Source organism: Neltuma alba, unplaced genomic scaffold, assembly GCF_004799145.2.
Source record: "Neltuma alba isolate B1F8T4 unplaced genomic scaffold, ASM479914v2 tig00011790_pilon, whole genome shotgun sequence".
In the NCBI taxonomy this organism is placed as follows: domain Eukaryota; kingdom Viridiplantae; phylum Streptophyta; class Magnoliopsida; order Fabales; family Fabaceae; genus Neltuma; species Neltuma alba.
Window position 1 is genome coordinate 116,965 of NW_021636411.1, and position 22,830 is coordinate 139,794.

The 22,830-nt window shown below is 34.4% G+C and overlaps 1 protein-coding gene across 4 annotated transcripts; it reads right to left on the minus strand.

The window, feature by feature from the left end:
* Window positions 1-1,227: 1,227 nt before the first annotated feature.
* Window positions 1,228-14,408, minus strand: LOC114718016 (histone acetyltransferase HAC1). Of its 4 annotated transcripts, none has more exons than XM_028903267.1 (17): window positions 14,242-14,408; window positions 13,472-13,674; window positions 12,771-12,885; window positions 12,317-12,608; window positions 11,762-12,232; window positions 9,756-11,536; window positions 9,136-9,432; window positions 8,762-9,040; window positions 7,805-7,933; window positions 7,516-7,716; window positions 7,267-7,409; window positions 6,847-7,159; window positions 6,514-6,653; window positions 3,471-3,549; window positions 2,842-3,231; window positions 1,995-2,212; window positions 1,228-1,893 (listed from the first exon to the last, which is right to left on the minus strand). In XM_028903267.1, exons 2-17 carry the CDS (start codon window positions 13,654-13,656, stop codon window positions 1,779-1,781), a joined length of 5,148 nt encoding a protein of 1,715 aa, XP_028759100.1. In that variant the 5' UTR covers window positions 13,657-13,674; window positions 14,242-14,408; the 3' UTR covers window positions 1,228-1,778. The 4 variants fall into 4 exon arrangements, with proteins under 4 accessions (XP_028759100.1, XP_028759098.1, XP_028759099.1 ...); XM_028903265.1 differs by having other exon boundaries at window positions 11,762-12,241; XM_028903266.1 differs by having other exon boundaries at window positions 12,311-12,608.
* Window positions 14,409-22,830: the final 8,422 nt, after the last annotated feature.

Consider the following 22,830-nt stretch of genomic DNA (forward strand, 5'->3'; position numbering starts at 1 on the left):
GTGCAAATTATACTAGATAATGAGTTTTGCATTAAAGATTGGAGTAATACATTTTTAGAACTAAAAGATATAATTTAGAAAAAATTAAAATAAAAAAAAAAGCAGTAATATTCATTAAGGAGGATTTTAAAAATTATAATTATTTAGAAAGATAAAAAATTAGAATATAAATATACATATATTAAATTGTGCATAACAAAACTCCGTCCATTCCTTCTCACCACATCTCAAGTTTTGATAATTATTGGCAACAAGGGGAGTAGTATTGATATTTGGTTATCATCTATTTCCATTATTTTTAAATTTAATCTATACATTATAAAAATTCTACAAATTAATCATATATACTTTTTTTTATTTTTTATGTAACGTTCACTAGAATTCCACCCCTAAGGACAGTCCTTGCACTCCAGTAAGTTGTGCCTCCCATCCTTAATATTCATATGCGCGTCTCTCATTACTTCTTTTCTTAAAGAAGCAAATTTTATATATGATTTTAATTTTTTTCTTTTCTATAACATTAAAATTAGAAGGAGTCAAATTAACGCAAACGCTCGTTTTTAAACTTAAAAAATAAATTAGTTTCAATTTTTTAAAAGTTTCATAATAAGTTATGAATGTTAAGAAATTTTACCAAAATAAAACTTATTTTGTTTTTAATTAAGATCATAAAAATAATTTTTTTACTTTTTTTCCCAAATTTTATAATATCCTGGTGCGTCTTTATTTTTATTTTTTTTATCTTTACTCTGACTTATTTTTAGAAACTACTTAAACCAATTTTTTAAATAATCAAAACTATAATTTTTTTATTATATTATATTTAATACAGTTACTATTAACTGTCATATAATTTTCTAAAGAACAGTTTCAGATGTGATTTTTTGTACCCTTTTTTTCGGATAAAAGACAGCAACAAATTAAAATTAAAAAAGGTATAACATGATAAACCTCTACCATATGTAAACAGAGGCATCCGAATTTTTCGAAAGAGCATTGTCTAAATTACATAATCGAATTAGATACAACCACATCAATTATGGTAGATGACATGAATTCCAAGTCATAATTTAAAGAATACTTATAGACAACTCTTCTCCACCTCATGACTTCGATCAGTATTCCCAAAATGAGTGTTGTAAAATGTAAAGCCATGCAAAATTCTGTGCCTTCGAGAGAAGAAGAAAACGAAAAAATAAAAAACACATACGGACAGGCACACACAAATTTACTAAGATTATGATTATTGATCTTTCATTTTGGGGGAAACAAAAAACAACTATACAAGAGAGGACCAATCTTCAGCAGGTGAAAAATGACTTGCTATCTACCTTCCCACATTCCTTTGTGAAGACAATATAGACAAATTAGGACTATAATACACTCCCCGCTGAAGAATGGCACTAGAGTAATACCCAAAAATAAAATTTTTAAATAAAAAAAAAAAAAAAACTGGCAAAATCGAAGAATCACTAAATCGGTCCCCATAAAAAGGGAACCACCCTAAAGCCCCTGTAGAGGTGGTAAGTCCTGGTAGACGATGGTCTCACTAATTAGCTGAATTCAAACATCCACTTCCGGACAATCATGTCGTAAAGAAGCGATCAACTAATGGAAAGGCCACAAGCTGGTGAATCTGCTGCGTTGTCATATGCTTTTGTCCCTTTCAATACAGAAACCACCCACAGAGGCACAGTTTGTTAGCTAGGTCCAAGAGGGGCGAGGGTACCTGTCATGATAATTTCCACAAAACATCCATATTTACATCAGAAAATTGTTCATCCTGCATTGTTGGCAACTTCTGCTGCTCTCTGTCTCATCATCTCATTTACAGCTGCTCTTCGCCGAGATTCAGACTGCTGCTGTAACCTCCTTAAATGTTCTTTCAAATCTCTGAATTGGCCCCAAAAAAAAAAGGCGTTAAATTAAAAATGTGTGTGCGCATGCGTGCGTGCGATAAAATCAACAAAGATGGCAATCCCAGATCCACAAACCTGCATCGTGGTACGTGACACTCAGATTCTTTACAAGCTCGAGCATGAAGTTGAAGCAAATACCACATCTTCTTGCAAAGAACACAGCCCCCAGATGCACGTGTTTTACATTGAATTCCATGACGGAAGAGCCCCTTCACTTTTCGACAATTGGGATACTGGCAATGTGGAGAACGACATTGTGACGCATGCACAAGAAGATCAAGCATTTTCCGTAGCTGCATCAGAATGTCAAATGCAATAACTATCAGGTTTTATACCAAAAGACGTAAGATCAACCCAAAAAAAAAAAAAAAAAAGAAGAAGTGAACGAATAATCTGGTAAGGTAATAATCATGCAGCAGCTTCAGAAGGGAATGCAAGCAATCAGCCAGAAAAAAATGCTGAAAGGAAGCTAGAAAATTCCCCTCTGCAAAGTAATAACAAGAGAAGATACACATCTTTATTTGTTTATCCACCCAATTTATGCCACAAATAAGCCAAACATAATAGAGTTCCTAAGACAGGAAGATTAGATAACTAGTTGCCATAACATGTAGGTAACAAAATCTAATTAAATTTAGGAACAACTTAAATTAGTAACATAACAGGGTCAAAACGTAATTGATAATCATCAGAATTCAGACATGAAATTCAAGATCTTAGGCTCACGCTTGCACTTCATATTTAAGATGTCTTCAATGTTATAATCAAGAACTGAATTAGACAAAGTCCAGTCATTCATGCTGAACTCTCAATAGATAGGATACCATGAATGCTTCATTGACAGATCATAAAACACGGTACATGTAACCAAATTCAGAAATTAGATAATACACAGAAACAAAATCTGAAACCTAAATAATACCTGCAACACTCGAAGCTGTCTCGCTTCTTTGTTTTGCGCATCACGATCAGCCAGTGATGGATGATTTGTCAACTTGTGTGGATGATCAATGCCTCCCTTTTGATAACAAGCATTGCATACATCATACTCCGGGCAAACTTCACATCGCCAACCTTGACCAGTCTCTATGTCAAGATAGCAGATGTTACAGGTTGTCACAAAGGCAGGAGCAGTTGGATTATGAAGATGATATAGGACCATCATTGATGAATGCTTGGCCCGTCTGAGAGTATCATATTGATAATGGTTTCCTTGACAGAGACTCAGAAATGCCTGTCTAGTGTCAAAAAATTCACTCTCAAGGATCTCATCTTTGTCCTTTGTGTCAGCCAGTACATCAATAATCTCAATCTGCAGAAATGACAGGTCATAAGAAAGTAACCAAACAAACCTCACCTACTTAGACACTACAAAATACCAGGTTGTTAGGCTTCCCTTAAATTTGCTAACACTTAAGTTCCTCTAAGTTAACAACATTACTTAAACAGAAATTACAGCAATAGGAAAGTGATAGATTGCCAACTCTCTCATTCCCTAGCAAATAATCAAATTCATTGTCCACGTCAACATCAGATGGATTGCTTGCTTACTCGGTTAAGAGCATGTTTCTCCCTCTGATTTATAGGATGCCTTTCTCTTTCTTCACGTTTTTGTTCTGCTTCGTAACACCTGAGAGACCAAATATTAAAATTAGGTCAATATCAAAATTCTAAATATTTGTTCACAGAGGGTTTGCGAGGGGGACTAGGACATTGCGTATGAGAGACAGTTGATATAGGAGATATGGAGTAGTTACAGATACTTGAAAGTAACATTGAGACATTATTACAAAGGATCACTGTGTTTTAGCAATAAGTTACAATTTATTCAAATCAATACTAGATTTCAATTTATGTACAAAAACTCTCTTCATGCATAAATTTGATAATAGATTATATGACAATGTAATGTACAGGTTTAGGCCACCCTCCACAATCACCACTTCAATGTGAAATTCAGAAAGATGAAACAAAATATCGTTTTATAAGTATATGCTCTCCTATAATAGCAGGTTACTGAAAACAGATATTACACAGTGGAATAATAAAATAATGCCGGATTAATTATAGTTCGCACCACAGCACAACATTAATCTATTCCCTCAGGCTTCGTTTGGCACACAAAATAACCTGGAATGGAAGGAAAAATGAACTAAAAAGTAGTTGTGTGGGTAAAAATTAAATTGTGACCCTACTTTTAAAAAGGTAATAAAAGGATAAACTACTCAATAATGATTACAAGAGTATAATAGACATTGCAAAAAAGTGAGGAAATGGATCCCACTCCCCAGGACAAACTAAATGAAGCCTTATGGCTTCAACTTGAAACTACTGCTCAACTTCCCTGTGGTTCGCTCCATTATCACTTAACCACCTCATGGTATTTCGGGTTAATTTGACCAGAAAGAATCATACGCAAGTTAAAATGGAGAAAGCTTTCATAATCTTTCTAATTATGCACGTTAAATTGACATTAAAAAATTGGAATTGTTTGTTAAATAGAGATGATGAAAATTTTTAATAATCTTACATAAACATTATATTTGCGTATAAATGTAACTCAAATCCCAAAAACTGAATGCTTATGTTGAACTTACAGTATACATAACTCATATCTTAAATATATTGGCTAGAAATCAGAGTACTGCCAAAAGTTAAAATATAGCTCTGAAGTCGCAAAAGTAGAAAAGTAGTCGTCTTAATTCTTAATCACCAAAAGACTTCAAAATACTCAACCATTTTGTTATTGTAGCATATAAATGAGTAAATAAAAGAAATAAGATGGAAATCTTTTAAGAGCTGAGTTGATGAGATTTCATGTTCAGTGCAGTAAGCCAAAGTTTCTATACAATCTTTTTTCCTGCGCTTACTTAATCTCTGACGCTGAACTATTTAAGGCCATACACACAAATCTCTAGGAAACACAGACACGCCCCAAAAAAAAAAAAAAAAGGGAATACATCAATAATAGATACTCCCTCCAATCCTATCTATAGGCTTCACCTTTCGAAAAGGGCCCGGTCCAATTTATAAGCTCCATTTTGAACTTTGTCAGACATTTAATACTTTTTTCCAATTTTAGCCTTGGTTGATTGTATTTATTGTTTTATTTTTTTTCCAATGACTATGAATAGCATTAATTAGAAAGGTGACTAGCTTGATTCCCTCCAATTATTTTAATAATTCATTCTACTCTCCCTTTCTGCATATACTACCCCGTATATTTTCTCTCATCATTTATTCATCTATTGTCTCTCTCAATTACTCTCATAATAACTAAGCGCATATTTGGGGGGAAAGAATACATTTTTTACCTATTTATTATTTTTAACTAATTTTAATTCTTTGTTCATTAAACACAATTTGGTTATTTGAAGCTTATATAAGACCAAAGGGAGTACATATCAAATATGATACACATTCCACAACCAAACAATCCTATCTAACTTTTTCAGTTCGATACATTTTTGAAATGCACAAGACTCTTTCAAAATAATCTGGACAGATAGCGAATCTTTCTTATATGAATGGAGATGAGAATTAACAATTGATTTGAATTGAAACCATAGTTTTAACTTGTTTGATGATTTTATTTGTATTTTATTATAGACATCTTATTACATATTAGAAATACCTCTTCAAGACTCAATACCCTTTTGGGTTCTTTACAACGAACATACACATGAACACACCCCATATGCCTGTCTCCTAAAGATTGTTGTGTATCCCTCCAAAGCAGGTCTTACTAACCACATGAAAAGGGCAATAAGACCGAACCGCATTAATCCTCACCCAGCCCAAAACAAAAAAGAAAAAGAAAAAAGTTGAAAGAAACAAAGAAAATGGGGGCTATTCTACAAATAGTCCTTTCTTTTGACTCCCAAGAACACAGCGTTTTAGTGTTTTGCATTTAAGAGGGTACAAAAAAACATAACCAACAGAGAGGACAAGAATTCTTTCTAAACAAAAGCCAGGGAAAAAAAAAAAAACAGAAACAAAACGAGGAAAACAAAATGCAACGAAGCTGTCAAATTCTCTTGCATATTACTCCCTCCAGTCCTAAATGTATGACCCATTTTGTGAGTACCATTTTTCTTTGTATATTACCAACAATAATTGATATTTCAAAAACTCAACTTCAACGGCCCAAAGGAACTCCCCTCTACAGACAACCCATAAAGATAGACTTTATAAAACTACATGAAAAATATATAAATTTAAGACTATGGCAAAGCTTCACAGTGATACTATTCACTTCAACAGCAGCATAACCTCAACAAGAGCAGGCATTAATGAATAACGTCAGGTCATAAGCCCATAACCCTGGAGAGATAGAATATCAAAACTCAACAGCAATTTCAATATCAAATGCAACCAGGGTAAAAATTGCCCAGCAATCTAGAAAAGTTACGGTCAACAAGTTCAAATAATTTTGAAGCTTTTACTATCAACATCAATAAGTAGCATCATAGGGCAAGATATGGTTCACAACATTATCTCACACTACAGTTCAAGATCTATGACATGGTGTGCATAGCTGCAAATATAATTTACAACGGATGGCATGACAAGCAATGAGAGTAAGTTTCCTTACTTGTCACAAATCTGAAAATTCTTGCACTGGTTACAAACCCAACGGTTGCCAGACACCATTAAAATGCAACAGTGGCTGCAAGCATGTTGCAAATGAACCATGATAAAATCTTCCTTCATTGGGCTAATGGTTTCACCAAGCTGGAGAAACATCGGAAGCTTTGTAAGAAGAAAAATATTATCTTCACATAAGGAAACCAATGAATAAAATCTCACCGAGACTTATGCAATAAGAAACTATCAGCATTTATATATCTGATCACGCAACATATTCAAAACATAAGTTGCCCAAAGGAACAATAATGCATGATAAAGAATAAAGATAGCAAATTACTTTATGCATTAGGAGTAGATCCTTCGAGGCATTTCCAGAAAGATCTGTCTGACCAGATGCCTTTAAAGCCCTTTTTGTTATAGTTTTTTTCGTAGTTCCTTTCTTATTCTGTTTTCTGCCATCTTCCTCTTGACGGAGCTGATAAATCAGATCCTCTGCGGCCCCTGGCCAGTAGTCCCCATCAAAATATGGAAGTCTTGCAGCAGTAACCTTTGCTCTACATTCACCAGTAGATACAAAGAAATGGTCATACAAGTTTGTGAGATCGACCACAATATCATCCTTGGCAGCTTTCCTTAGCATTGCTAGGTACCTGAAGAAAAAAGTTCACAAAGTTATTTTTGATAAACAAATCAACAAGTGTGCACAAGTAACACAATTACACGCCGTTTCCCTTTTTTCTGTTACACTAAAGCTCACCATTCCCGAAGCTTATCAGATTTTGGAGTTTTCTGAATTTCTGGATGACAATACAATATATAATCTTCACCCTTCAGCGGAGGACACGCCCAAATATAACAGCTTGTAAAACCACGTTTCTTGCAATAATCAAGGTATCCAATCTAACCAAAAAAATTAATATAGAATTAATCAAATTAAATTTCTTCAAGAAAAGCTGCTATTACTACAATAATAAACATTACATAAGAGGTAGCAATTAAAGCTTACTAGAATTTCATGGTAAACAAATGTCCGAAGGGCGTCTCCAGTCACAGCTTTAACCTCAGGACGAAAATACTTCACAGAATCAAGATATGAAAGATACACTCGTCGCTGATTAGGAAATTGGCATTCAGATCCAAATTCTTGCACATACATGCCAAACAGGCATACTTCCACACCTTCAATCTTCTGAAACAACAAAATTACCTGCAATAAAAACCAAATCATACCAATACGCATGATCAATGACAAGGATTCAATCACACTAGAGTAATCAAAGCAACCATCACACTACCTTTGATTTGTAAGGGAATTCTGTTGGGTAATTTTCATCCTGAAAAATTTCCAGAAAACGCTGTTTCACTTCTAACTTCTTGTCTACAGACGACACAACTCTTATAACAAGTGACTCGGCCCCAGGCACCTGGCAAATCCCCAGCACATTTCAATGGACTCAGTTGTCCGCAAAACAGCATAATAAGCAAGGCAAAAAAAATACTCAACCCAAAACATGAAAGGGCAAGAACTTTCATAAAATGCACTTATCATTACTATGGTTGAATCATGCTACTCGAGTAACTGGTACAAAACGCATAAAACTAAAGGACCAAATTTGTATCCACTATCTACATTAAATCAAAAACACTCAGGAAAAAACAACTGAAGCTACCAGTGCTCCCCGCATGAATTCCTCAACATAATAATACCTTTAGTTTACAAACTAAATAAAATACTCTCAGAGGAAAAGAAGTGGAAATATACCGGATCATCAGGTCAATAACAGCTTAGTACATAATATCAATGACAATTCACTGTGCATTATTTATTTTATGGGTCTTCATGTGATAATTGTCCAGGTTGTTGAACAGCAGATAGTAGCTGTGGCATCAAAAGCAAATTTGTTCCAGCCAGCCCCAGAAACAATTAAAAACAGTTTGCCACAAAATTTCCAGTATTTTGAAAACTTTTGAGGAAATACATTGTAATCCCTGGAACTACAGCCTGATTAAAAATTTAGCACGTCAACTTTAAAATGCAGCTACATGCTCTGAAGAACTAGGAGAAATAAAATGCAACAGCGTTTTTTACAAACAAAATTTGCGAACCAAAATTTGCAATTAGATCTCTGGCCCAAAAAAATGCAATTAGATCTTAATTCACAGGATTAAAATGTACTTTGCCCAAAATATTAAAATTCTGCACATAACCAACAATAATCTAAAATAATTGGGAATCAGTTGATGAATCACACCTCATCATAACTTTTTCCTTGAAGCCTTGCCCTCTCCTGTCTCTCCTGTTTTAGTTTCCTAAACAACCGTTGCTCTATGTGGTCACTCAGAATCGTTCTAGGCAGATCCTTGGCCCCAAGGACAGCACTTTGAGGTAAAGGTTTGCGCTCTCCTCTTTCTACTTCTTGAATATAGCAGTTAGGGCAAGTGTATTCAGCTTGTCCCCCATCGTTTCTCCGACCATTAAATAAAGCACAAATTTGATGTTGCCAAGCTTCGCATTTATCACATTGAACCCACTAAATGAAAAGAAAAGCATATATCAAATATATAAATACTAAACAAAACATATTAAAAGCTATCATTCAAGCAAGAAAATTAACATGACACATACCCATTCCTCAGTTTCTTCATCATTTTTCTTCTTCTCCAGCCTCCCCTTGGGAATGGTACTTCCATCAACAACAATGCTGTCTCCACGAGCCTCATTATAGCATGGAATACAAAAATAATGCCGTGTGTCACCAGCACCCATAGTATAATACATAGCATTTCGTTTAATGCGAGCACCACAAGTTGAGCAATAAATTGGAGGCGGTTCAAAAGTAAGCTTCTCTACAGCACACAACTGACAGGAATTCTCGCTCATTAAATGTTCCATTGCTTGATTCTTCTCTGCTTTTGCTTTGCTCTGGATCAATATAATAGATGATTCCTCAGAAAAGATGTGCATATCAAGGACAATTTGAGGCACAAGAAATTAAAACCTCGTATTGCTAGATAATGAGACAATATAAAAATTATTCAAAGACACGTTAGAGCATAGTAATAAAAGGACAATACTTTGGACCCAACTCATTCCTTCAACAAGCAGAAGCAATATATAAGGGTCGGATTCCATTTACCAAGGGACTGAAAAGTTCTACCATTTTTGCATGTCTTCTCATCAATAAACTCTAATATAAAATAAATATTATACATTCAATGAAAGTTGAAGTTTGCATTAAGACTTACTTGGCCAACCCATTGCCTAAGGCCAGTGATATGTTCCCTGACTTGCTCTGGAGTGAATAGTTCAATCAATGAGACCCCCTTGATTGTGGGTTTACCTGATTTGGTACTCGATGCATTTTCAGATGGCTGGGTCACACTTACTGGTTTATCTTGTCCAGTTTCTTTCTCTGTTTTAATATTTTCTGGCCCAGAATCATTAAATGTGACAGGTTCATTAGTAGGCCCTCCACCTTCCATGTTACTTACATTAACTTCACTAAGCTTCTCATTTGCCAAATGCACCAGAACTTCTTCCTTGACCTCTGTAAGCTCAGGTTTAATTGGCATAGAAGTCTCACAATGGGCATAATCTTGACACTGAGCAACCTTGGAAACATCAGAATGACACTTTGCAGAAAATGATATAGCAGAGTTGTCATTCTTAGAACTCAAGGAATGGATACTCTGCTCAATCTTCATGCGTTTTTGAGATGGCTGCAGGTCTTCTGAAGTTTCAATCACAGGTACTGGCTTTGGGATCAAGCTAGGTGATGGAGCTTCAGTGTCATAGGATTGGCAGTATCCATTAACAGCAACTGGCATGCCTGAATTATTACCTGGCTGAATCTGAGACTTAAGTTTATGTCGATAATTGCGAACAAAGACACAAACAGGGCAACAAGGATCCTTGCAGTTTTTGAAATGACGAAGCAACAGCCTGGTATGATGACAGCGGGGATACGAACAGTGAGTTAACTCACATCCTTCTATGTGCCTACACAACTTCTGAGCACTATAACAATATCGCTCTTGGCATTGTCCTTCAGGAGCAGGACATCGTCTAGCATGAAGCAGAAATAAAAGCCACCTCTGTTGGTTCCTGTGTGCTTTTTTGACAGCAACACCTAAGACTTGTGGCTCAGCTGAGCCTCTAGAAGCAACAGCTTGCCCAACAATCGATGGATCTGATGACAAATTATTGCATTGAGCTTCATCTAGCCTTGATATCCGTTGATGGAAATCAGACTGGACAAGCTGCTCTTGTGATGTATTCCCTGTTATGTGGTTGACATCATGCGGCTGAGAATTCCATTGATTTGCATATGCAGAATTAGACTGTGTCCCAGCTGAAGGCCAGCTAAAATTTTTTCCAGACTGTGAAGTCAAATGTTGGGAGTGAAGCATTTCTTGCGAATTCTGAGGTGCCCTCGTGGAAAAATCATTCTGACCAGATGCCAAAGGAAGATGTTGAGCATTCTTAGAGCAATCTTCAGCAGTTTTCTGCCGAAACTGATTTTGCATCCCTGAAATATGAAACTGTCCAGAAACCTGTGAATTAAGCACTTCTTGATGATGCTCAACTCCAGGCTCAGACTTCACCTTGCTTTCTAAGTTGGATGTTGCCTGAGACCGGCTAAAAGCATCATTATTGACCAAATGCTGAGGCTGCTGACTATGCATCTTAAGTTGAAATTGCTGCTGCACATACTGTTCTGGTTGTTGAAATTGCTGAGGCCGCTGCTGACATTGCTGTTGATGATGCAAAAGGCCATCTCTTGAAGTCGAAGAAGACTGAAAATTCACCTTGTCCAACTGATTAACTGCTTGAGACTTCAGAAGAGCGGCCTGCTGCATGCCATGCAAACTCGAATGACTATTAATCAGAGAGTTGGTTTTGGATATCACAGGCAATTTTGTAGAATTCATGTTCTGGCTGCTCATGATAGATCCAGAAGATGTTGCAGATGAATAAAAGTTTCCAGAAGCAAATGAATCCACATTATTCAATCCATAACCATCACCTGCCAACAGAAATTTTTACCAACAGTAAGATGCCAAATTCTACAGTGAAAAGTATGTATTTTTTGCCACCCATGAAAGTCCAACAGGGAAAGCATCTGTACGTGAAACACAAACACCCACCCATCCACGAAGAAATAACAGTACAAAGAGATAATACCACTAAATGAAGGAAGATTGAGGATTCAATCCCTTATAAACAAACAAAAAAGAGCAAGGAAGATTACTCTGCACTGGTGGTTGCTGATTTTGATCAAAGTGCTGCTGCAATTGTTTAGGGGAGTTACCATAAGCTGTGGCATAGCCGTCAGTAGTTCCAGATTCATTTGCAGCTTGCATATTATTTCCAACTGAGCCTAATCCACTAGTCATAGCTCCATTTGAGTATGCAAAAGATTTTTGTTGTAAACCAGACCTCATTCCACTACCCATTTGGTTACCAAGATTTTGCATCACATTATTGTTTTGGCCACCAACATGCGGCTTCTGCTGTGACTGTGATACCATAGTTGAATCAACATTGGAAAAGACATTGCTATTATTAGAAGATTCTACGTTCGTGTATGAGTGACTGCTGCTAGTGAATCCAGGAGAGGGAATCATCTGATTTGCATTTCTCTGCACACCCATTGATGACATGTTCCCCCCAGAACCAACCGAAAAGCCAGTAGAAGACTGCTGATAGCCATTTGCAAAACCTGAAATAACTAGACTCAATAATTCAGGCGGAAATGAGTAAAGTATAAGGATCTGGGGAAGAAGGATAGCAGAATTACCATCACCTCTCCTTAAGGAATTCCCATGCAAGTTGCCATGCAGATACATGTTTCCGCTATTGATAGATGAAGATGGCATGCTATTATATCCACTGGATGCAATCATTGGGACCTCTACGGAAGGTGTAGAGGCCATGCTTGAACTCACAACATGTGACATGCCAGGTGTTGGTATCATTGTACCAACCTGAGAGGAGCTGACAGTCTGGGGATATTGTTGGTTATGATTACTCGCAGATGATCGTTTGATGCAGTTCATCAAACGGCTCTCTAATGTTTCCATGTTCAAGTGCTCCTCCTGAGAAGATAAACACAAAACATTATCATCCCTAACAAAGAGCGGTTCAAAGAATAGGAAGTGTTTTAAGGAAAATTATAAGAGATGAAAAGGGAATATGTACAAAGCAAGTAGGCCAAGATATCAATCCTAAGAAAAGCAATAAAAAGCAAAGAAATAAACCTTGGAGCGTGCAGATCTTAACATGCCCTCTTCCAGGCGTTTAGCAAAATCCCTACACCTTCTTCTATTATTTTCAGTAACTGGATGCGGCTGCCGCTGCAATAGCATATCGTTGCTAAAACATAAAAGAGAAAAATGTTTAATGATTTTCTGTATTCATTTATTTTATGATTTTGTTGTTGCACACAAAATTTCAGTAAAAATATTAACAAATAACAGCAACCAAAAAAGATTGGGAAGAGTATGATTGTCTGATCTCACGTGCTATGGTTGATTGTCAAGGAACAAAGTATATATTTTTAGAGAGGTTAAGAGGACATAAAAACATAAATGGTTGCTTGCAATCTGGATTGTTTTGAGACCAATAAAACCTCTTATGTAACATTATCCAGCAGTAAGACACAAGGAAGTACCTTGGAAATGAAAAGACATGTAACATTAATCAGTCGTAAAACATGTTGACAGAGATAAATTTTAAAGCCCATTAAAACTAAATATAGCATTTACAAATTTGTGTTTCTTCACCTTATGCTTTAATATTTTTTTATGAACAGAAAAATATCCAACTCTTTCTAAAACTATGAACAAATTTGCCAAGAATAATTAATGCAGTCAACTCACCTTCTGATTAAATGCATTGCAAATAAACAATGAATAATTCATATAATATGAAAACACCAAAACCAAAACAATTGTCTTACATCTTTTCCTGCATGAGAAAACGTGCTCGGAGAAATTCAGGGTCCGTATTTATGGTTGAACGTGGAATACCACCTAAATTTGGTATCTGAGGAGGGAGAGCATTTCCATTTGTCTGAGCCAGTCCCGGCAACTGAGACCCTGCTTGATTAGGTACCTGGCCCGAAATGTGCGCCTGCAGCTCCATCTTCCCTATTCGATACTCCTGATTAGCAAACCGGATATCGCATTACTCAAACGCTAATGATTCCATAATCAGCTAGTAAGTCAGCTGCACCAAACACATTTTCATTGTGCATAAAGCACCGCCAAGTAAAACTTTCAACATAAGCAAACATCATTACAGATTATGCACCGAAATATTGGGAATCCACATATTTTTGCGTGTGTATCAATATGTGTGTGTGCGTGCGCGTGTGTGTCGTAAAATAAAAAGTCAACAATTCCATTAGTGGAATAAATATAAAATACCTGGAAGAAACTCAGTTGATAAGAAGTTTCAAAATTTACAAGCAACGACAAAAGCCATTGAATGCAAGAAACAAGGTTAAATATCTCAAAATATTCTCTGAAACCAGGGACAGCGGATGAAAAACCGTTAAACAGATCCCCTATGCTCGGAACTGGAAATTGAAGGTTCGAATTTAAATTATATAAATTCAATTAAATATTACTACAGTAAGTATAGGCTAATACTAAATTAAAACAAACAATAGCAAATTAACAATTAAGGAACTCAGAAACCCTAGAAGTTTAATAAATTACGACGAACCTAAAATAGGGAAAAATCGGGTACAGGCCTGACAAGAGTTTCCAAATTCATATGTAAAACCGAAAACGACCAAACCGTCGAACACCACGCCGTCGTCGATCGACAAATTGATAACCGCGGAGAAGGAAAGAAGGTCGGTGACGCCGTCCCAACTAAAGGCACGTGCGAATTTCGCCACGAACGAACTATTGCAGAAATAAATAAAAGAAGGGAAACTTGAGAATGAGACGAAATTGAAAAGTATACTTTCTGAAGCCCAAATGCAGGATTTTTTTTTTTTTTTTTACGTTTGTTATTCTCCCTGTTCTTCTTCTCTCTCTCCCCTTCTAGTTGACTTCAAGCCGTCTCGAAATCTTAAATTTATTTTTTTGGTCCAAATTATTTTATTCAAATTATTTTGCAAAAATGAGAAAATTATTTATCCAATCTAACTTTTTTATTTTATAAAAGTGCTTCCAGCAAACTTGAATATTTTTCCACGTGCATCAAATATTTTAAAGTATTTTGTAATGTATGCAGTATCCAGAATTTTTTTCCAGTACATCCATCACCCGAAATTATATTTTTGGTATATTCAACATTTTAAAGTATTTTTTAAATGCGTCTAACACCTTAAATTATTTTTTAGTGTGTCTAATACTCTAAAATGCTGTATGAAAAAAAATACTTTAGATGCGATATGTATTTGAAAAAATACTTTAAAGTATTGAATGCACTACAAAATATTTTGGGATATTAAATGTATCTAGAAAAATATTTCAGTATGCTTTATGTATCTTCACCCTTAACATAATCAAACATATGCAAGTATACAAGCATGTTAACACCAAATTTGAGTGGAATCTCATCTAGGCATGATATTGGTGGGTGGTTTTGACACAAGGACATCATTGACATCTAATCTAACTAAATATTACCTCAAGAGCTTAAAAAGGGATTCACTTTAATCATAACCCCAATTCACCACACCTCTTAAATTTAAAATTTTTTTTATCAAAAGTATCCTCATTAACCTTGCATATTAAGGGAGCTCCCAATCAGGAATACTCCAATATACATGATTAAATATGATAGTTTACAAAAATCAAGTCACAATTATTAAATATAATTAAAATAATTTTCTTAATTTTTGTAAATTAATTATTTAGCTTTTATATTAATGACCAAAGGAAATATTTAGTATTAATTTTTTTCATAATTTTTCTTTAAGTTATGAATTCTTTTGGATAAACAAGCAACTAAAATTATATTCCACGTAAAACCACTTACAATGACCCAAATGTCTATTTGCAAAGGTTGCAACGGCCATGAGGTCATTTACCATGAATCTATGATACCATCTACCATCTACAAAGCTACTACAAGTCTTTGAACAAATGTAAGCCTAAGGCTGGGTTGGGGGAAAAAAAAATGCAAACCTAAGGAAAGCTACATGCATTGCTCTTGAAGTTACTGTGATAGATTATGAGAAGGTACCAAGGATATAATATGGTATTTACCATTTTATATGAATATATGATTATGTTGTTGGAAAAAAATATATGTATGATTATGATTATATGATAATTAAAACATAATTAGTTTGATAAAAATATAATTAATTTGTACGAATTTATGATCGATTATAATTATATGTGATTATCACATCATAAATATATAAATAGTTATTTATATTTGGATTTAATAACATGTCCCCACAGCTATACATGTGTGTATTAATTAGCAAAATCTTTAATTTGCTACAAATAAATAGATTTGTGTGATATTCACAGTATCTAAAAAAATCAACTTTTAAAAATGCATTTGAAATGAAAAATGTGTTATAACATATAGGGTAAAGGTATATTCACACTCTGATCTTATATATTTTAGGAAAATGTCACTGAGGTCCCATAAACAATAGAATATTGTAAAAAAGTCTCTTCAAACTTGATAACGAATCAAAAGTTCTAAAGGACCTGATTTCAATAAAGAAAAATACGAAAAGACTATGTTGTCCCTGTAAAAATACATATAAGACACTGATTCAGCTTAAATCTCCATCACAAAGCTACCTCTTCTCTTAAAGCCTGTCTTTATCACTCAATTCTTTTCATGCCGAGGTTGCCCTAAATCCTTAAACTCCTAAATCACTACAAAAAAAATAGTTTATTATGAACAGAAATTTCATCGCTAAATTTATCAATAGAAAATTCCATCGCTAAATTATAAGGCTAATCCATTGAAAAATCCGTCAACAAATATTTAGTAACGGAATTAGCAATAGAATTTTTTTTTTGTTAGAAATTTCTGACGCTAATTCCGTTGCAAATTTTAATTACAAAATTTTAGCTATAGAATTAGTAACAAAAAAATTATGCCGCCAAATTACTGTCAACAAAATTTCCATCACTAATTTCGTTACTAATTTTAAATTTCATTATTTTAGATTATAATCTTACAATAATTTATATAATAATATAATTAAGAATATAATGATTTGAATATATTTTCAGTTGTAAAATAAATTGATATATTTGTGGAGTTGGTGTTAATGAAAATATTATTATCATTTATCTCATCATTAGATACATACTAAGAATAGGAAGATAATTCCTTAGAAAACTTGTTTATATTTCATTAAAATCAATTCCTCTTGATTATTAATAATAATTAAACAAATATGTTAAGAGTATTAATAACTTTATTATGTAAATTGATATAAGAAAGAAATAATTCTATTATATATGCAATATATTAAAAGATATGATATATGATAGAAATTCAAAACTAAAAAATGAATTTATGCGAACACCTTGTTTATCATAATCTATTCAAATCATTTAACTTTTTTATATAGAATAATCTATTAGATTTTATTAGGGAAAATGACAATAAAATACCACTTGAATTCCAAAAAGACAAATAAGGGACCTGAATAAGCAAAATGACAAATAGGGCACTGGGTACCAATCTGGAATTTTGATTTTTGATGTCAAAACATGTTGCAAAACCCATTGACAAAGTAGTAACTCTCACTATGAAAGTTGTAAATCCCACTATGTGTTTTGTAAAATTCAGCGTGGAATTGTATTGTTTTTTACAGAAAAGTTGCCTAACCCCTCAAAACAGGTTGCAAAAGCCATTGACCAAGTAGTAATTCTCATTATGAAAGTTGTAAATCCCACTATGTGTTTGTAAAATTAGGCAAAACTTGTTCGGCCCTTCAAAACAGGTTGTAAAACCCATTGACGAAGTAGTAACTCTCACTATGAAAGTTGTAAATCTCACTATGTGTTTTGTAAAATTCAAAATCAAAATCCCATATTGGTACCTGATGCCTTCTATGTCATTTTGCTTATTCAGGTCCCTTATTTGTCTTTTTGGAATTCAAGTGGTATTTTATTGTCATTTTCCCATTTTATTATGGTAGTTATTTTTTGAATAACAAGATTTGTTTACTAATTATCAATGATTTTCATGAAATATAAACACATACAGATAATATAGTATAATGTAATATAATACAGATATAATTAAACTATATATCTTATCAATGTCAATTAACAAATTAAATTTAAAAAATATATTTATGAAAAAATTATTTATGATTTAAAATTGAAAATTAGTGTAATTGGAAATTAATATTATATTAAAAATATTTTTTAAAAAATAAAACATTATAAAATGAATAGTAAAACAAATGCTTAAAAATTATTTTGTCACAAAAATAGTTATGATTAAAATTATCATACATTTTATTTTTAGTTTGTAATAATATATATGTGTGTATATATAATTTTTTGTGTAAAAAATTATTATATATATTTAATTTTGCAAAATAAATTAGTAAATTCATTGCAACTCAACTGGTGAAACCCTGCACGCACGCACACAAGGTCCTTGGTTCTAGCTGTGAAGAAGTCATTTTGAGGAGGAATTATGCGGTGGCGACACGTGGCGATGCAAGGTGGCATGCGAGATGGTGATACATGACAGGTAAAGGTGAAGTGGCAGCAACATGTGGAGGTGACCGGCAATTGTCACCGGTGATGAGATAGCAATTGGTGGAGGTGTTAATTTTTTTTTTTAAAGTCAGGTTAGTGACAAACTTTTTTTGTTGCTGATTTGTGATGGAAATTTTCAGTCACTAATCCAATTAGTGACAAAAGAATTAGCGACGGAACAAATTCCGTCACTGATCCATTACTAAATAAAAATTTTGTTGTTAAATTCCATTGCTAATTGCATTTTTTTGGTAGTGAATCTAATTTAAATTGGTCCGCCTCACTAAGCTCTTGATTCCTAACTCCAACCTTCAAATTGAAGTCTGTCGGTGCTCGTGACGTCGTCTTCACTTCAGTCTCTTGGCCATAGCTGTGGACTGTGATATTGGATTATTTTGTCTGGGTTAAATTTATGAATTTATGATTTGAGTACTTCCTAATTTGATTATGTCATCAATTTCAGTACAGTTTTGAAGGATATGCCAACTGCTTTTCCCGCTATTGAATTCTTGGCCCATTTATTTAGTGATTATTTATGAAACACAGTTTCAATTTATGTCTCTTTATACTTGGAGTTGATTTATTTTTTGCTGGGCATTGAATTTTTCAAATGTTATCTTATGTTTCCTCACAGATGTGCTCTAAATGCTACAAATGCTATTTCTTTGGCTAAGTTGAAGAAGATAAAACATTTTATTGGAAAAATATATTTGCAAGTAAAATAGTAGATATATGTTGTTGAAGTTTCATGGTATATTGTTGTAGTTTACATCACCCTTTGTGTTGGTCATTTACTAACTTACTTAAATTAAGACCTGTTCAATTATATTTGTTGAAGGTATGCTCCAGCTGATTATTCAGTTCCCTTGTAGTGAGTGTCTAGTTTTGTTTCTGTCCCAGAATTATAGAGCTCAATGTCACAAGATCTTATGACTTTTGTCTAGATAAAGATTCAGCCGCTTTTGTTTTCCATAAACATCAACTTCTTCCAATTGTAAGGTGTTGTTGATTTGTTGTCTAAATTTAACTTCTATAAACTTATAATTGAATTTTCAAATTATGTTCATTGCGTTGACATTGACGTTCTTTCATCTAGGCAATGTCTTGCTATGAAGATGTGAACTTTTTTGACAAGATTGTTTGCTTCTTTATAAAACCTTTCATCCAGTGTTTCTTTCCCAGTGCTACTGCTACAATTCCTACTACTAAGTGTATGTCTATAGTTAAGTTAAAGATTGAAGTAACACTCCACAGAGCTTGTAATTACTACCTGTGGGAGGATGTGTATATAGTAAACCAAACAATGGTATTTAAGATTCATGATTCTCTTGTTATTTCTGGAATTGTCAAGGAATGAACTCACCTTAGTGTCTTCAGGCATTTTTAAGGACCTCAATACTTCCTGAGCAGAAAGAGAGACATTTTTTTTGTAAATGGCAAGAGTAGAAAAAATAGATGACTAACTTGTTTCCGCCCTTTCATTGTAACTTGGAATGACATTATTTGTACATTAATTTAGGAGCCAATATCTATTAAGAGTGATATATTTTGTATTTGTTTTGCAATTTGGTTGAGAAGAAGATGATAGTTTTCAGCTTGCAATGAGATTCAGGGTGTTTATCATAAAATTGGGTGCTTCTAATGACAAGTTAGGGTATAGGCATTGACATGTTAAAGCGATAACATTGATAAGGGAGAGTGCAAGAAATGACAACACATTTTATATCACAATGCCAAAAAGTAGTAGTTGAAGAGCAACATGTAATAATTGTCCACATACAGATGTAGTGACAAATTAAATGGCTTGTCATTGACTTACATCTAAATATATTACTTATCTCCTTTTATATGATTATGTCCTTCTGATATAAAGAAAGTTGTTAGTTATGACACCCTCACTTGTCAATGTTGACATGTTAACTTGTCAATATAAATATGCTCTCTTGTCAATTATGGAGCCTTCACTTACAAAAAGCCTTCATTTGTAGTTTCATATTCATTTATGACTTATTTCCATATCATTTAGTTATTTGAACAAAAAACATATATTAGCAAGAAAATTGATAAGTCATAAAGCCAATATTAACAAGTATAAACATTAACAATTGATATAGAGATTATTGACAAATAAATGTGTTAATTTCAAATATGCAATTTAGTTATATTTTGCTGAAAATAGAAATATTATATCATATTATAACCACACTACTAGAAAAAAGACCTTTAACGTCGCAAACTAACGGCGGTTCAGCAGAAAAACGAAGTGGAAAAAAGCGCGATGGCATTTTTGTAAATAAGTTGAAAGGGTTATGACTTTCCACGGCGGTTCTTTAAAGAACCGCCGTGGAAAGTGTGTTCTTCTAACCCCTTTCGGCCGCTCGACTCCTCACTTTCTTTCTCATTTCTTCAGTGCGTCGTGGTCCCCCTCTGCCCCACCACCGTAAAACTGCCATTACCGGCCATTCCTGCCTCTAGCCCACCGTTTAAACTCCTCCATTGAGCCCTTGGAGCCTTGCCGCCGTGCGCCGCACTCCGTTGTGGTTGACCGCGCCTCCCATTTCCGTCGGTTCTTGCTCAGCCGTGGTCCACCGCCGAAAACCGGTCCTACCCTCCACTATCTAACCGAAGACCGGTGCGTTGCCGCCGTCCGCCGCCGCCTCACTTCGCGTTTGAAGCTTCTCTGCTCTGTGAGTATCCTCTTCTTTCATTCTTTTCAATTTTTGTTGGTTTGTTGAATGTTTTAACCATGAAAATCTGTTATATATGAAATGGGTTGTTAGTTTTACATTGTGGTTAGCTTCTATTATTCATTTTGCATTTTTATGTGGTTGAACCGTTGATTGGTGTTAATTGGTAGGCATTAGATGTGAGAAAACCTTAATTCCTTTTTACATACTGTATTAGAAATATGTTAAAATGTTTGGAGTTGATTAGTTATGAAGTTTTTAAATTTTTTTATAATTTTTTGATATTTATTTCGAATTTTTGATAATTTTTTGTAATAAATATAAGAATTTAGTGATAAATAATATGTTAGTTATTTTGTGTTTTTTTCCTTCGTTATGAATTTTGATTGATAGTAAAGTATTGTTTAAATAATCTGTAGAACAATGGATCGTAGTTGAATGAAAGCTAGGAGAATTAGCAAGGAATATGAGGATGGGGTTGAAAAATTTCTTGAGTTTGCTCAGAGAAATGCCCCTAGTAAAGGAGATGGATTGTACTATTGTCCTTGTGTCAAATGTTTAAACAATAGTCGACGGAGTATTTCTGAGATAAAAGAGCATCTTATCTGTGATGGGATAAATTTGAGGTATACAAATTGGATATGGCATGAAGAAATTAGAAAGACTACACTGTCTGCAAATGAGAAGGTTGTGAATGAAGACTTTGGTGATAGAATTTCGGATATGTTTCGTGATATAAGGTCTGAATCCTCTACACAGTTTTCTTCCACCTTTGAAACTTTGTGTAGTGATGCAGAGACACCTTTATACCCGGGGTGCAAAGATGATTACACAAGATTGACAACCGTATTGAAACTGATGAATTTGAAGGCAAGAAATGGTTGGACCGATGCTAGTTTTACGGAATTGCTTGAATTGCTGAGTGATATTCTTCCCAAAGGGAATTCACTTCCGAAACGAATGTATGAGGCAAAAAAGATTTTGTGTCCGATGGGTTTGGAATATGAGAAGATACATGTGTGTCCTAATGACTGCATATTATTCAGAAATGATTATGAAGAGTTGAATAAGTGCCCTAAATGTGGGACTTCAAGATACAAAATGAAGAAAGATGATGGTGATTATAATGAGATGACCAAAGGTTCTCCTTTAAAGGTTCTGTGGTATCTTCCAATAATACCACGATTTAAGCGTCTATTTGCTAATGCCACAGATGCAAAGAACTTGAGATGGCATTTTGATGAGAAAATATGTGATGGAAAGCTTCGTCACCCAGCAGATTCTCCTCAATGGAAAACAATAGATCAAAAATTTCCTCAATTTGGTGGCGAGCCAAGAAACCTTCGGCTAGGGCTTTGTACGGATGGAATTAACCCATATGGTAATCTTAGTAGCACACACAGTGCTTGGCCAGTGCTCCTCGTAATTTACAACTTGCCTCCTTGGTTATGTATGAAAAGAAAGTATATCATGCTATCTTTGATGATCTCGGGCCAAAACAACCGGGAAACGATATTGATGTGTATTTGGCACCTTTGATTGAGGATCTGAAGAAATTATGGGAGGAAGGTGTTGATGTGTTTGATGCATATAAACAAGAGACCTTCAATTTACGTGCCATGATCTTCACCATGATAAATGACTTTCCAGCATATGAAAATTTGTCTGGATACAGTGTTAAGGGGCATAAAGCATGCCCAATATGTGAAGAAGGCACCCACTATATGCAACTTAAACATGGCAGGAAGACAGTATATCTTGGTCACAGAAGGTTTCTTAGTCGGTATCACCCTTACCGTAGATTGAAAAAGGCATTTAATGGCTCACAAGAATATGAAATGGCTCCAAGACCATTAACTGGAGAAGAAGTTTATCAGCGGGTGGAGGGAATTAATGTGGTCTTCGGTAAGAAGAAG

Excerpts from the sequence above, each read along its gene's own strand:
- LOC114718016 (XM_028903264.1), bottom strand. The coding sequence starts at position 13,656 with ATGGAGCTGCAGGCGCACATTTCGGGCCAGGTACCTAATCAAGCAGGG. Across the intron at positions 12,886-13,471 it reads TTTCTCATGCAGGAAAAGAT|CAACGATATGCTATTGCAGC; the intron begins GTAAGACAATTG and ends TTTATGTTTTAG. Across the intron at positions 7,410-7,515 it reads TTGTTTACCATGAAATTCTA|ATTGGATACCTTGATTATTG; the intron begins GTAAGCTTTAAT and ends TTTTTTGGTTAG.